Consider the following 17,021-nt stretch of genomic DNA (forward strand, 5'->3'; position numbering starts at 1 on the left):
GACAAACACCAGATGCTTAACTAAAGCTGCTTAACAATACAAGCCACTGTTTTGCCAGATTCTTTCTAATAAAATATGGCATGACAAATATAGAATTGTATTTTTAATCCTTTCATTTCACATTTACAACAAAAAAACACTAAATTGCTGAATGAGAAGATCCCATGAAATACGACATTACTACAAGTACATGCCAAACAAATTCTTACATCCTTAGTGCTGCACATTTGATCAAAAGTATGGAAATACAAACCTGAGTTGCCTTTTCTAACTGCAGCTTAAGATCCGTCAGTTCCATGTTGGTATCATGCAACTGTGCTTTCAATTTTTCATTTTCAGCTACAATCTGTTCATAAAGCTGGCAAACATGAAAGACATTTTTGAGAATCATTCAGTTACCCAAATCTGCAATATGGTTAAGCCTAAACTATAAATCCCAATCCAAAACCTTTGTCATGTGAATTCAAATATCACATTGTAGTGTGCAAACTGTGAATGTTTTGAACTCTACAAAGGTCTGAGGTAAATATGACAAAAAGGCATTTATTATTTCTTTTTAACTTTAAAAAAATATTTACAAAGAATTAAGGACTTTGTTTTGAGAAAAAAATATCAAGTTCACCATATCTTCTATGCTGTTCCTCAAAGCAGCCAGACAAAAGCCTTGAGAATATGTATCAACATGAAAGCATTAATCATCTTTTTCTTTTTTTTGTCCAATAACATACACTTTGTAAAATAATGCTTCTGAATATACAAGTTTCATATGACAAGATTAAGTGAAAGCCAAATGATAGATCTATTATTTGGTCAAAGACAGCATCTGTAGCATAGATAACGAATTTCTGGAACATGAAGCAAAAATTATTTTGCTATGCTAACCTACCTGGCAATGTGAGGCCTAAGGCAAATCAACCTTTCTTCAAAGCCCTGTCCCTTCAAAAGTGAGAGGGAGCAAGGAAAAACCCAGAAGGAAGAGGAACAATGTTGGCTCAGGACTCACACAAAGTCTTGAAAAGTACTCTCCAAGGCTGTGGGTGAGCCTATTTTGCTCCTCTATACTGCCTTCCCTTATCAAAAGCACATAATTAATCTATCTGGCTCAGGAATCAGTTGGCATTTAAGGAGTGGCTCCTCCAGGTGCTACCCCTTAGCTCACCCCTTGTTGTCCCAAATGGGGACAGCAAGTTCCAAGTAAATTTGTTAGCTGCCTACAGGAAATGCTTCTCTGAACACCAGCAGAGTGTCTTACTGTAAGAAGGGCAAAATAAAACAGTGTTAGATGACATCAGGAGCAGGGTTTCTGGTGAAAGGTTATTCTATGACTCTATCCAACTCATAGGATTGATCTTCCAGCTCCTGAGACCTATCTGATTTCCCAACTCTTGTACAGACCATTGTGACTTAAGTCAGTTCACTATACTCTACGTTACTATGGGTTACACAGTTCTTCAGAGTTTCCTATGATATAATTGGCATTAATGAGTGGAATGTAGAGAGGGGCAGTGAAAGTAGCATGGTAATGGGAAAGAAGAGACATGCACCAACACTAGAAAGGAGTGAATAAATAAAATATCATATGAAGAGACCTAAGCACAATAGAAGAAGCTAACAGATGAAAGTGATATTTAAGATTTGAGGGAATGTCAGTCTATATGTGATTAACTGAAAACAGCTGCAGGCAATGGCAAAGCTACAGCCTAAATGACAGAATGCATGAAATTGATAAACACCAAAGTATAACACATTTTGGATCATGAAAAAAAAAAACAGAAGACACAGACAGTTTTGGAAGAATCAGAATCAGCAACTGAGAGAACAATCTAGACTCTATCTAGGGAAGTATATTGCTGAGCAGGAGGCCAAGGACAAAAGCAAGAAGCTTAGCAAAAAGCTTTACTCTATTTATGCATTTTGTGGGCTAAATTATCTCAGTCCTGCACAAGGTATATACTGAGAAAACACAGTCACTGATAATTATGTGACAGAAATAATAAGTTATAATATAAAACTTATAGTTAATGACAGTTACCTTTTTAAAATCTGCTGTATCTTCTTTTTCTGATTTACTGGAATACGATTTACGGTCTTCCAAGTAACTGTAACCAGTCCGTCCTAGTATAGAATCATAGCGATCTCCTGAGGACCCCGTCTCATATCTTTAACAAACAAATATATTGTAAAAAATTGAAAGTATTTTCACAATTCAGTTCAGACATTATGCCCTGGATTAATGAAACTAATTTAGGAACTAAGCAATCATATTTCCAGGACATAGTTGACACTGCTTCCTCACCTACCTCCCACACTATGAATATTAAAATGACATCCCAAGATACTTTTGGTTATTTGACTGCGAGTAAGAAAAAACATAGCTGCTCTACTGTTGTCAAGCAATGACTCTAATAGCTGAAGATTTTCTTCCTTTGTCCTGAATTGTCCAGCACATTCTTTTATCTATGCACATTGTGCTAAGGAGTTCCTCTGCTGGGGAGTACTTTTAAAAGTAAAATGGCAGAACACACTTCCAATTTAAAAAGGTATATGAGAGAAGAACACATTGCAGAGCATTTGAAAGAAATGAGGGACCATGGTACTGGATGAAAAGATTTGCAGGTTGTATCTGTGCACAACCTCCCTCATAATGTTTCAAGAATAATCCAATCCAAGATCTCCATTGTCCTTGTCTTAACTGGTGTGGGGATAATGTGTAGAATTTAAAATGTTGTTCAGTTACTACACTCATAATCCCTCATCACTACCCACAAATAATACAGGTGAAGGCAACTCTAGTTCAAAAACATATGGTGGACCACACATTCCATAGTTGCAGTTGGGAAATATTTCTCCTAATTTGGATGAGGAACGTATTTCATAGCCAGGGACAGAGTGATCCTGCCTGTGGTTTGGCAGGATTGAACCACAAGGTATACTGGCTGAAGCATGAGCAACAGGTCTTTATTTTTGTTTCTGCCCATTCTGAACTTTCATATTGTGGCACATTGGCTTCAAGAGGCAGAGCAACAGCTATAATCATGATTTCTCAATCTTAACATCAATATAGCATATGCTGACTCAAATCTTTTTGAAATCATGGTCATCACTCTCAAACCATGTTTTGTCAATTTGTACATAATAACAAATCAATGTCAAGTATAAAAAGTTGTTTAGCATGGTATCTGATGATAGAATTTCAGCAATACTGAAAATGCTATGCAAAAGCAAACAACAAAATAACACAATGTTCACCTCCCCTCAATATGAAGATAGCTAAAAATGAATTAAAATAATTGTGTCTGATCAATTATCTCCAATATTAAGCAATTGGTGAAAAGTTTAATATTTTATAAAGTTTGCCAGTTTCATAAAACATTGATTTTAGTTTATAGTGATACTTTTACTTTCCATTTATAGCTAGTGGATCATATTGATTGGAACAAATTGAATGTGTATTTTTGTATTCCCATAAAGGATTATGGTGGTGCTCTGTAGATTTGATAACATAAAAGTACTGGCATTGGAAAATTACAAAAAATTATAAACTTCTACAGGTTTTGTAATGATTGAGGGCTATCCTATATACTTTCCCAAATCTTTCAAATCATTGTAAGTATTGTACAATTAAGAACTGTATACTAATAAACAGAACAAAGCAGACAAAACACACATACCTTGAAAGGCTATCACTCTGGAAAAAAAAAGAGACGGCGCCATTTTAGAAGACTTGGACAAACAAATGATTCAGAATACAACAGTAATAAAAGTTAGAAAATGAAACTATTCTATGGATTCTGGTTGTCATGTACTTCTTGCTTACGAGCAAGAATAAAATGGATAAATAAATGTACTTAGGCATCAATCAACTAATTAATTAGCATCAGCGACTTAAAGATGCCAGTGGGATTTTCAACTCCTCTCTATGAATAACAACAGGAAGTGGTTTTCAGAGATGTCTCATTTTCTGAACCAGCTTGCTATAGAACTGGGCTGAAGCCACTATTAGAGCTATGCAGGACAAAATTCTCCCCGAGCACACAATTTACAAAATCTTTGTATGACCTCAGAGACAAAATGCAAGTTGATTCAAATGAAAGTTTAATATAAAGTAAACAAAGCATAAATAGCTTAATGTGACATGACCATGATAGAATGTACTATTTCACTATTCATAACTATTCATAGCAATACAGAGAATAAAGAGGGTATACTTCTACAATATTTAAATTTCAAAGTCATAATCTAATTAAATGGCTATTTATAAGTAATTTATTTCACTGTGGTCACTTGGAACAATGGGGACAATGAAGAGAATCATATTGGTCAGATTATGGTGATTACATTAAATTCAGAATGAATTGCCATGCATTTTCTGTCCATGAACACATTTTGTGTTTAGGCTATATAGCAGAGGACAGTTTTTCCTTCACAGAAACTCAAAGCATAGTCTTGCAGAAAATCAAAATTACCTGTACTTCTTTTTTATTTGTTCCTTCTTCTGAATCAGATTGATGATCCTGTTCATTTTCATCACTCTGAGGGGAGAAACCTCATTTAAATTAGTGTTGTATCCGTCAGATTTACAAAAACAGTTTTTAAAATCTGCCTTTAAAATTTGCCTGTACTGTTCAGGCAATATTGTATTTATAATTAGTAAAAATACTTTGTTTCATCTAGGTTAAAACCTCTTGTTCTCACCTTACCTGGTGACCTAATGCCCTTTCTTATTTCCCCAACTACCCATTCCTTTTCTTTTCATGCTTTTCTCTCTCTCTTCAGTCTGGTATTAGTTTGGCCTGTGCCAGCTTTACCTTAGACTGCAAAATCATGTGGCATCATCGCCAAAGCTCAGTATTCACTGAGCCTTCTATCTCCTAACCTTTTTCTACACTCTTAGCAAATATGCCATTTTCTAGTCACCAAAATCTAGACAATTAGACTTCCATAGGACTGATTTTTGAGTCAATTTGGAGTTTTTTAAACCTCAAATCGCCTGTCATGCTGACATAGTCCAAAATGAAGTGAGAGATACTGCTAGAAGAAGAAACACTCAATCGCCAACTAGGTAAGAAAATGGAAAGTACGAATAACACTGTTTAATTACACAATTGGATTGGAGCCCAAATGACGTTTCATTTCTGGCATACTCAGATGTACAGGAAAAGTCTTAAGCTGCACAATTAATGTAGTAGGAACACAGAAGAGAAAATGCAGTGACATCAATTGAAGCAAAGCAGTCAGGGCAAAGATCACCAGCATTGAAGCAATGCTCCTTTGCCATCAATTCCGCTGGACTGGCCACATTGTCCGAATGCCCAATCACCATCTCCCAATGCAGTCACTCTACTCCCAACTCAAGAATGGAAAACGTAATGTTGGTGGACAGAAGAGATTTAAAGATGGGCTTAAAGCCAACCTTAAAAACTGTGGCATAGACACTGAGAACTGGGAAGCCCTGGCCCTTGAGCACTCTAGCTGGAGGTCAGCTGTGATCAGCAGTGCAGTGGAATTTGAAGAGGCACAAATGGAGGGCAAAAGGGAGAAACGTGCCAAGAGGAAGGCGCGTCAAGCCAACCCTGATCAGGACTGTGTTCCATCTGGAAGCCGATGCCCTCACTGTGGAAGAACATGTGGGTCAAGAATAGGACTCCACAGTCACCTACGTATCCGCCGCCAAGACACTACACTTGGAGGACCGTCATACTTGGATAACAAGGGATTGTCTAAGTAAGAATTTCAATTTTATGTTCCAACTACAGAGGTAGAAGAGAAAGAAACCAAAAGATTTTATGGTGGCATTCAGAAGAAGGTTGATTATAGATCTGAACAGGGTTTTTCGATAATCATAGGCAATAGGAATGGAAAAGGAAGAAAATGAGCTAAATGAAATCCTCTTAGAGAATTTGGCCTAGGATCAAGAAAAAAAGAAGTGAAATAATTTTTTCACTGTAAACACATTCTGCAAGCAACAAAACAAATGTATATTTCATATCATTGGTGGCCATGTCAAATCGGATTTCACTTAGTCTCAGGAAGTACAGTCTACAAAAGTTAATGCCACTTCTTTCTCTGAAAAGTGCTGAAAAGAATGATGATAATTTCTAAAGGACTCTTTAATTATTAACTGTATCAGAAATATGAATTGGCAATATGAAAGTTACAATCAAATTTACAGCTTGTTCAGTCAACGAAGCTGAATAATTTAATAATTCACTACCATGCCCATGCATAGTTGACTGAATTAGTCCTAAACTGTTTCCAACCACAGATCTATGGATAACTTTAATGGGTTTTTTACTTACATCTTGAGTCCAATAAGACACTCCAGTAGATCTTCGTTTTTCTCTTGGCCGTCGTCTTTCTCTTATTGATTTTGACTGGGATTTATCTTCTTCTTTTTCTTCTTCTTTCTTTCCTGATTCTATTTAAATAGTAATGGTTTAATATTTAAATCAAGTTCACAACTGATTCTGATAGTATAACACGCAACACTACTACTGTGGCTTCTGAAAAGACACTCTCACCACTGAATATTGCAAAACAGGATCTTGACATGTTTGAGAATATGGAACATGATATACTCTAATGCACCATAATTCTCTTTATACACCATTCTTAGCTGTAACTCAGTCAAACAAGAGTATTTCAACATAGTATTATACAGACTTTAACCTTAAGAATCAAAGCCTAACTTATCTGCATACATTGTAACACATTTACAAACACATATTGATCAAAGCATTCAGAGCACATATATTCAGATAAGTATTTGTTTAGCCAGAAGCATCAAGAATTCAACGTGCAACAGATCCTTTTGGAGAGAGCTTGATGTTCAAACTAGCTAGATTTATTTTTCTTTGTATTGTAATACATTTAATACAATCCAGCAATTTTCAGATCATAAAGACCTCTTACTGTAACTTTAAAGTATCATGTCAGCAAGATCAATTTGATGTTCAGCTCCAAAATGCTTATTATTAACTTTTACAAGATTAAGGCTGTACAAGCATATAACATTCCTTTGCTATCATGCACTTAATCTGTGTGTTTACCCTTGAATTTACATAAGAAATCACAAACATCCGGGTACTTGTTTATTGCACTGCTCCAGTCTTCAGGGCTGAAAAATGAATCTATATTAAGGTGACACAATACTCAGCTATGCTTCAAATAGCATTTTTTAAAACAGTAAATCCATCACAATGCAACAGCAAAATGTAGAGCCTAAATCCAATGTCAACTTAGACTTCTCTCCACATATGGAACATGTGCAGAGGGTTGTAAAAGTAGCTAGAATTACTCCATCTTCCCATTTTGCAAAGAGAAGCTGTTCCTTTAGGGAAGAGGACAACTGGGCATAACTCATGGGCACTGTGCAAAGTCAAGTTCTGGTTTAGGCTTGCCATATGGAAGGGACTTTAGCAATACGACTCCTAAAAAAACTCAGAAAATATGGATCCAAAGGAGTGATGCTGCAGGGCATTCCGTATCTGTTCTACCAATTACTCATTCAGAACTCCCGTATTCTCTTGACAGGGCAATGGTTTCATAGATACTGAAAGCAAAAGAGAGTGAAGGATAACACAGAAGACCTACCTCTCTCAGTTTCCTTTGCTCCACTTCTGGAATAAGCAGAGGTTATACCTATAATGCTATTTGGTCTGTTTAACTGGCCTGAAGAACTAGAAGACGTGGCGACTGAAGAAGCTGTAGAAGTAGTTGAAGATGTAGTTCTATAGCGATGATATGGCTAGTCAATAAGAAAAAGTTCAAATCAATTTTGAAATATTAAGATGTACACAAATGCAGGTTAAAATAGATCAGATAAGCTTTTTCCTACATTTTCTGATCCACCACCTAAGAAATCCAAGTCCATGTCATTAAAAAAAGAAAATCACAAAATACCTCATCTATGGTTCGTGCATATCTTTGCCTATAATCATCATCTTTACTTTCTGATTCCTTCTTTTCCTCCTGTTTTTCCTTATCTTGTTTTTCCTTTTCCTCTTTCTCTTTTTCTTCATTTTCTTGTTCTCTGGTTCGTGTTGGTCGACTTCTACCAATAGTTTTTTCAGCTTCTTGGAGATCAGTTAATGTTACACCCTGTAGAATATTATTAAATAATTATTTTTGGACTTGAATAGTATTTTAAATGTTCAGAGTACTAATTAAGAGTTCTGAGACAACTGAAATCAGGAACACATTGTTTTGCAATCAGGTCAAGATATGGAGGGTGATAGTAGCTACAGCAGTCCAGAACATATGTGTAAAAACACAAAGGAGGATCAGATTAAGCCATTATTTGTGTATTAAGCATAACAAAATTATTAAACTATTCTATCTCAGTTTCATGCTAATTATATATTTTATACCTGAGCCTTCGGAAATCATAATAAAATTAAATGTACTTTTTTGCCCAGTTTAATTGAAAACAACACAACTTGAATACTCAATTGTATTTAGTTGTACCTCATGAATAATAATAATAATCATCATCATCATCATCATCATCATCCCCCCGCAGGTGCCACCTTGACGTGGTGGGGGGGCTTAACCATTCCGAGGACGCTGAGGGCTGTGCTGGCGGTAGTGTAACTACCGGCAGGTCCAACCAAGCCAGAGAGGCCTCAGCTGAGGAATGGAACCAAGAGCACCTAACCCACTAGCATTATGGAGAATCAAACCAAAACGGAGGCTATACTGGCTCAATCGTCGCCCAGGATAAAAAGGACCACGGTGGATGCTGCTGATTCTGGACATCCATCGACAAGTGGGCTACGGAATCATCAAAATCCAAATGAACAGTCACAGAAGCGGCAGAAATATACAATGCTAGAAAACCGCAGAGTTATGAAATGCTATTACAACTCTGAACCTGAAAAGCGCGGCTACCAAAAGAGGATGCATCAACTATGGAAACAAGAGTACCCTGACTCACAGATAACAGAAACCCGACTGGCTGACCAACGAAGATTCATAATCAGAAACAAAGTATTCAGTGAAGTTGAACTCGAAGAAATCCAGAAAATCTGCAAAGCAAATTACCATCAGACCACAGCACAGACAGCAGCAGAGACTCCAGCAACACTTGGAATGGTGGAACAGATAGAACCAGAAGAAAGTGTGGCACTTTTGCAAGAATTTGATGAACCAGCACTTGAAACACCTGTTGAACCACCAGGAACCTTGACAGCAAGACAACAAGAGCTCAAGGATAAGATCATGGCTCTTGCTCCAGCAAATGCAATAAGAAAGCGGCTCCCAACTCTAAAAGCAGTGCCCAAGAGACACCTGGTGCCTCTCATGAAAGATGTGAATACAGTACTCTCCACTGTCCAAATAACATCAATTGAACAAATAAACCAGTATGCCTACAGTGCAGCAGTGATAGTAACAGAAGAGCTTGGGCTCCTACAACCAAGGCAGCCCCAAAGAAAATCGACTGGAAAACCAAAGTGGAAGGTCAGACTAGAGCTGAAAATCAAGAAACTTAGATCAGATGCAAGTAACCTCAAAAATATGAAAGAGAAGAAACTGAAGAATGACAAAATCAAGCAATACCTGATCAGAAAGTACTGGCTGAACACCAGAAAAATTGAAGAAGCTTTGGAGATCGTGAAAGAACAAGCAACAGCCAGAAAAATTGAAAGATATGAAGCCAGAATCATCCAGTACAGACAAAATCAACTGTTTCAATTAGACCAAAGACAGTTCTACCAGAGTCTGAATCAAACAACAGACACAGTAACCATAAAGCCAGAGAAAACTGCAACAACAAAGTTCTGGACAGAGCTTTGGGAAAATAATAAGAACTACAACAAAAACGCTGGGTGGATAAAGGAGTTTAAAGGAAACAAAATGGGACAGATGGAAATAACAACTGAAATGATCAGCAAACGAGTGCAAAAAGTCAAGAACTGGACATCGCCTGGTAGTGATCAACTTCATGGATTTTGGCTCAAACATCTGATTAGTTTACATGGAAAAATGGCCCAACAATTCAATGAGATGCTGCAGAAAGGAAGTATCAGTGAATAGCTAACAACTGGAAGAACATACCTGATACAAAAGGATCCAGCAAAAGGAGCAGCACCAGGAAACTATAGGCCAATAACGTGTCTGCCCACTATGTTTAAACTACTGACTGGCATCATAGCTGACAGAATTCAAGACTATCTTGAAGAAAAAAAACATCTTGCCAGATGAACAGAAAGGCAACAAATGGAAAAGCAGGGGCACAAAAGACCAGTTATTAATTGACAAAATGATTCTGGAGAACTGTAAAAGCCGAAAAGCTAATCTTCACATGACGTGGATTGACTACAAAAAGGCCTTGACTCACTCCCACACAGCTGGATCATCAAGTGCCTGGACACCATTGGGATTAGTAAAAACGTTGGCACCTTTATTGAAAACATGATGGGGCACTGGAAAACTGAACTGTTTGTTGGAAATGAAAGCTATGGACTTGTCAACATCAGAAGAGGAATTTTCCAGGGAGACTCATTGTCCCCTCTGCTTTTCATTACTGCCATGATCCCTCTGTCAACAATCTTACAAAAAACAAATCTCGGCTATCAAACATCTAAGAAATCTCACAAAATTTCACATCTGATGTACATGGATGATCTGAAGCTGTATGGGAAAACGGAAACTGAAATCCAGTCTCTGACTAACACTGTCCGAATTTTTAGCACTGATATCAGCATGGAGTTTGGCTTGGACAAATGTTCGACAGTGGCATTGAAGAAGGGAAAAATCATTGAAAGTGAGGGCGTAAATATGCCTAATGGCCAAACAATAAAGTGTCACCAGCCAGAGGCCTATAAATATCTAGGCATATTACAGCAGGACAACACCAAGCATGAACATGTTTAAACTCTGTTCAGCAAAGAATACAAACAAAGGGTCAGAAAAAATCTCAAAAGCAAGCTCAATGGAGGCAACACCATCAAGGCCATAAACACCTGGGCCATACCTGTCATAAGATACACTGCTGGCATCATAAACTGGACCCAGATGGAACTGGACAATTTGGACAGAAAAACAAGAAAACTCATGACCATTCATCATTCACTGCACCCTCACAGTGATGTTGACCGGCTATATCTGCCTAGAAGATCAGGGGGCAGAGGACTCTTACAAGTAAAACAAGCAGTCAAAGAAGAAGAACATGCCCTGGCAGAATATGTAAAGCAAAGTGAAGAACCTGCTTTGATTGAAGTCAAAAATCAGAAACTCCTCAAAGCACAGCAGACAAAAAACCAGTACAAGAAAACCACACTACAAACTAGAGCTGACAGCTGGCACAACATTGCAGCTTTCCACATTGCATGGAAAGTTCCTTGAAGGAAAAGCTGACAAGGAAACGACCTGGCTCTGGCTCACAAATGGGACACTGAAGGAGGAGACAGAAGGCCTGATCCTTGCAGCCCAGGAGCAAGCCATGAGGACAAATGTAATTAAGGCCAAGATCGACAAATCAGCTGATGACCCAAAATGCAGACTGTGCAAGGAAACCAACGAAACCATCTTCCTCAGCTGCTGTAAGAAAATCGCACAGACAGACTACAAACAGAGGCACAACTATGAGGCCCAAATGATTCATGGAACTTATGCCTTAAGTACCACCTCCCAGCAGCAAAGAATTGGTGGGATCACAAACCTGCAAAAGTATTGGAAAATGAGCATGCAAAGATACTGTGGGACTTTTGAATCCAGATTGTCAAAGTTCTGGAACACAACACACCAGACATCACAGTTATGGAAAAAAAAAAGGTTTGGATCATTGATGTCGCCATCCCAAGTGACAGTCGCATTGATGAAAAACAACAGGAAAAACTCAGCCGCTATCAGGACCTCAAAATTGAACTTCAAAGACTCTGGCAGAAACCAGTGCAGGTGGTCCCGGTGGTGATCGGCACACTGGGTGCCGTGCCAAAAGATCTCAGCCGGTATTTGGAAACAATAGACATTGACAAAATTACGATCTACCAACTGCAAAAGGCCACCCTACTGAGATCTGCACACATCATCTGAAAATACATCACACAGTCCTAGACACTTAGGAAGTGTTCAACTTGTGATTTTGTGATATGAAATCCAGCATATCTATCTTGTTTGCTGTGTCATAATAAATAATAATAATTATAATTATTATATTTCTTGTCCACCTCTCCTCATGGCGGGTTACATCACTAAAAACACACAATCATCTAAAAACATTCTACAAAATACACATATCAAAACATATTTCTACAAATACATATTAGATTAAAGATTAAACAAAATGCAGTTTAAAATTTATGATTAACACTGGCTGGGTAGGCCTGCCGAAAGCCATAGATTTTTACATGGTTTTTAAAATTCTGACAACTTGTTTAACTTTCAACTGGATTATATTGTGTGTTTATTAAATTAGCACCCCACTATTTACTAAGAAGACTAAATGTAGATAATAGGAAAATACAGATAAAATTATCATGAAAGCATTTTTAAAAATCATCAAGTGGACTTCAATTAAAATGAATAGTGAATGTGGACCACTGTCTATCGGATGGACAAATGTTTATCCTATCCAACAAGAACAACATTCAGTACAACAGATTTAAATTACATAAATTACAGAGGATTCTTCTAGGCATAGAAGAGGGTAACTTTTAGTCCAAGGGCACAATTCATTTTCAGACTAATTCATTTCAGACAAATTCAAAACCACAGACAATATATGTGCTTCTTGATGAGTCACCAGCTATACCAATACAATGTCCTCTCCTTTAGTCTCTCAAATGCACTGTGATTATTCACTAAAGTAATGGCGGTGGTTATGTTCCATCTTCAGACCAAGGTCCAGATCTTTCCCTATCTCAACAACTGACTGGCCAAAACCTTAACAGACAACTCCCACTGACCCATACTTCTGACACAATCCTTCCTTCAGCTGAATGCCAAAAAATCCTAACTCACCCCCTTCCTAAACACCTTGTTTATTGGAGCCATCAATTCCACCTCTGCTTGAGCATTCGATTTAGAATTGGTCCCAGATCCCAGAAAGGCTTTAATAAGAATTAATAAAAACATGCAACACCTCTGGAATCCCTGCAAGAACACCCAATACTCTCCTCTCAGATTTATAATATAAGGAGTTAATGAAATCAGAGTACCTCTTTTCTTTTAATAAAGGCTAGTCAGCTAGTCCGTTCATAGTTATCCGATCACATTTGATATCTGAAATGTCCTACACGTTTTAGTGTGTAGGACTAAAATATGATACACTGCCTTAATGGGAACTTAGTAAGTCAACCCTTAAGTAAATTCTGTTGATTCAATAGTCCCTGCTCAGGGGAGACTATGCCCTTGTGAGTCTGGCCATATCGAAACAATCAAGCACGTGCTCCTCCAGTGTATGTTTTATAGATATTAGAATCAATTTCATCACTCCTTGGCTTTTAAAACATCCAGGTCGCACTGAAAGATACTACACCTCTCTGCTGCTCTCGGACTTCTGTTCTGCAATAACCTATAGTGTCACCAGGTTCTGTGCGGCAGCAAACTCCATCAGACAGAAGATGACTGACCCTGCAGGGCTTGTAGCCAGAGCAATTTGTTATAACTGAAATTCTGCAAATGCTCCCTCTGTCCCCCTCCAGAGCCTCTTAGTGATCAATATTTACTATTAGCCAACCCTGCTAATAGTCTGCTTTTAATTTGTTTTATTATAACATGTTTTTAATTTGTCCTTCTATTTGACTTTTATGGGAACTGCAATTCCCCTTTTCGGGCACCTGTGCCCATTTTCAGATATGCTGGTCATAGACTATAATAAATTGTTGAATTGAACTGAATAGTCCTATTCTTCATGGAATTGACAATCTGATTTAGTCAATGTTGTCTAAACACAGAACCACTGTACCTGTGTTGATCTTCTAGACTGCCTTGCTTGCCTTGATCTGGCTTTTCTTTGGGATTCAGATTCTTCATCCCGAACTGGGGTGAGGTATGACCTGGAGTTAAGATTATCAGACAGGAATAACTGTTAAATTGAACTTTCTGTAAATATTATAAAAATTATAAGCTAAGGCTTCCCAATGCTGTCACTGATTGAAAAAAAGGCAACTGATAATTCAACTTAATGGCAGACAAAAAGGTTTTATCACAACAACATGGTTTACAATGGTTACAAGATTGCAACTCATATTTTGCCATACTATACCTACAAGTATATTCAAACTTGCTATATTTTGATTATCTACAATAGAGCCTAGAATCTTTGTTCGAGCTATGAAAATGTAAAGTATCAGGGAAAAGTGGACCTAATTATTAAATTATCTTATATTATCCCTAAGCAGTTAACAAACTCAAATGATCGGCGACCTTCCAGTACCAAATAATTTGAAATTAATGTGATTTTATATGAGTGTGATTATCAAGGTCAAATTGGGTGATGTAAGGACAACACGATTCAATAATTAAGATGATTCAGATGGGTATAAATGCAAATGTGATACTTCATCTTGTGCAACACACATACAACTTCTTTAAACACGGGTGAGAGTGAATGACAAATTCAGTGCCTGCATTCTAAATGTAACTTGCTTTTTTTTCAATATCCTCTTGGTATCTGGATATAAATGAGCTTCATCTACCTTATACTATGTGGAAAGCTACTGCCATACTGCTTTGTAAATCAAATTGTTTTGAAAATGTTTTAAAACCTGATGAATTCTTTACTGTCCAGTTTCACACCTTACTTTTTCATATTGTAAGGTATGATACCTTTCATGTATCATCAATCTTAAATAACAGAATTAAGAACCCAGCCTTCATATCAAGCCTCTTCCAGTTCTACAGCATCAATTAAATAGGTTTGTGGAATACATTTTCAGTTACCCACATCTTCTCGTGTAAGAAAGAGGTCAACATGTATATAAACTTTTGATAGGAATCAAAGTGGGGGAATTCGCAGATTCCTTCCAACTTTAGAATCTTCTCCTTTCCTTCCTATCACCTTCTGTCACTGGAATTTTTTAGGGAGTGGAATCTGCAAACAGGCATGATATTGTTGGTTTTTTGGCAAATCTATTTACAGCAGGATCACCACTTTTGCAGGTGCTAGAGCTGCATTATCTCTGTGAAAATGGGAAACCTGTGAAGCTTGTTCCATCATCCTCCCAATGCAGATGTTACTAAAACATCCAGCTAGAGAAAGGATTAGGAGGAAAGAGGGACTGAGTGGAGTGGAAATAAAAAACATTTGCAAAAAAGGACCTTCTCCATCAGAGGCCTTGTTAATTGAGATATGACTGTATTTTCTAACACACTTTGTGTATACTTGCTACTTTCTTTAGCCATCTCATATGTCTAATGAAATCAGTCTTTCAAGATATCCTAACAGTTTTTGTCTCAGTGCTCAAGCTGCCATGTTAATTTGGAGGTTTATGAACAATCTAAATTTGTTTTAAAGTATGTTTATAATATATTTCAATATACAACACATTGCTGTTATTCTGTTACAAGAATTTTTGAAAACTGATGTTCACATTTGTAGCTGAGAGATGAGATAAAACAGCAAATTAAAACCATGACACTTTCCTTCAGACACAAAATCATCTGGGAGGCAAGATGACAGCAGGAAGTTGTCAACAGGAAACAAGCACGTTTCCACAGGAAAACATATACATAACATATATGGCAAAGCAGAAGAAAAGGTGATTGTAAGCATTCACCATTCACCATTTAAAGTGTGACTCTGAAATGTGTGTTTAAAGATATATCATGGTTTAACAATGACTCTGTTTGAAAACGCTTCAACCGCTGTAATAGCTAATTTTTGTTTTTGTTTGCTCAATTAAGAACAATAAAAAAAATCCTCAGATCTATAAGATAGTAAGGGCTGGAAATATGGAGCTAACTGAATATGTACAAAATCCTGTACCTGGCATTTTTTTTAAAAAAATCAAGAGTATCCACAATGGGAAACAGATACTTGCTACTTATAAGCTTTTCATCTCCTCCATCTCTTAACACGCACACACACAAAAGAGCAAAGCTTTAATGCATTTACCCCTGCATCAGTGCACATTTCATGAACAAGAAATGTGTTCACCTCATACTAACTGATATGCAGAAAAACAAATATTAATCTCAGAACTTTACACACCTGCGTCTCTCCCTGACCTCTGAAGTTGAGGACACAGTGCCAGAAGTAGTTGTAGTCAAGGTTGTGGTAGTGGTTGCGGTATTTACAACTGATGGCGCAACAGGAACAGTCACTGCTGTGGGAACATTGTCTTTGTCTCTCTCAGTACTATCCTCAGCCCATAAACGATTTGAGGTACTATGGCATCATAGGAGCAACACAAAAAGAGAAAAGGAAATAGCTAAACAACAACAGCACTTTACTAAACAGTGTGATACAAAGGGATGGATTTTTTTAAACATGTGAATTTGAGGTCTACATTACAGAAATATCTATACAGCTTCAGATGAGCTTTGTTAGAAATGATATGCTTATTAAGCCAGAACTATGTTTTATTTTTAAGTATTGGTTTTACTGCCATGCACAGCTATTATCGTATAGTGCATCTTCATTTTGAGCCAAATTACATACAGACTAATGTAATGGAAAAATGGAAAAAAAATCCAGAACCCAGTACCGTCTACACAAAAAGGCATGCACATACATAAAGCAGACAATGGACTCAATTATAAAACACACTAATGTTCTCACCTGCTTGGTATGCCTGCTGTTGATGAACCCGTTGTAACCTTTGTAGCGGAGCTTGCACTAGAAAGCAGGCTTTTTTGAAGACCAGCTGGGGAGGTAACTGTTGTTACGGATGTAACACTTGGAATACTACAACTAATCAGATCATCTTGTCTTCTACCGAAGGACCCACTGAAAAATCATTTGAATTATGAAAATAAACACCGTATTTATCAAGCAGTTAAGGTGATGTTGCTACTCATATTACCAAACCCCAATTTCTATCCACCAAATAGCTCCACAAACTACATTTATTCAA

At 37.3% G+C, this 17,021-nt stretch overlaps 1 protein-coding gene across 14 annotated transcripts in view; it reads right to left on the reverse strand.

The window, feature by feature from the left end:
- The window catches only part of ppp1r12a (protein phosphatase 1 regulatory subunit 12A), a 122,608-nt gene that overhangs the window by 14,042 nt on the left and 91,545 nt on the right, over nt 1-17,021 (reverse strand). For 12 of the 14 annotated variants that reach the window (XM_062982664.1, XM_062982667.1, XM_008110933.3 and 9 more), the window contains 10 exons: nt 16,727-16,894; nt 16,157-16,333; nt 13,910-14,000; nt 7,903-8,100; nt 7,594-7,747; nt 6,300-6,418; nt 4,467-4,532; nt 3,672-3,688; nt 2,033-2,159; nt 254-358 (listed from right to left, as the gene is read on the reverse strand). In XM_062982664.1, coding sequence (XP_062838734.1) covers nt 254-358; nt 2,033-2,159; nt 3,672-3,688; nt 4,467-4,532; nt 6,300-6,418; nt 7,594-7,747; nt 7,903-8,100; nt 13,910-14,000; nt 16,157-16,333; nt 16,727-16,894 — 1,222 coding nt within the window. The remainder of the gene's footprint in view (nt 1-253; nt 359-2,032; nt 2,160-3,671; nt 3,689-4,466; nt 4,533-6,299; nt 6,419-7,593; nt 7,748-7,902; nt 8,101-13,909; nt 14,001-16,156; nt 16,334-16,726; nt 16,895-17,021) is intronic. The other 2 variants (XM_062982663.1, XM_062982666.1) reach the window with 1 other exon arrangement.

Source organism: Anolis carolinensis, chromosome 5 (assembly GCF_035594765.1).
Source record: "Anolis carolinensis isolate JA03-04 chromosome 5, rAnoCar3.1.pri, whole genome shotgun sequence".
Lineage (NCBI taxonomy): Eukaryota > Metazoa > Chordata > Lepidosauria > Squamata > Dactyloidae > Anolis > Anolis carolinensis.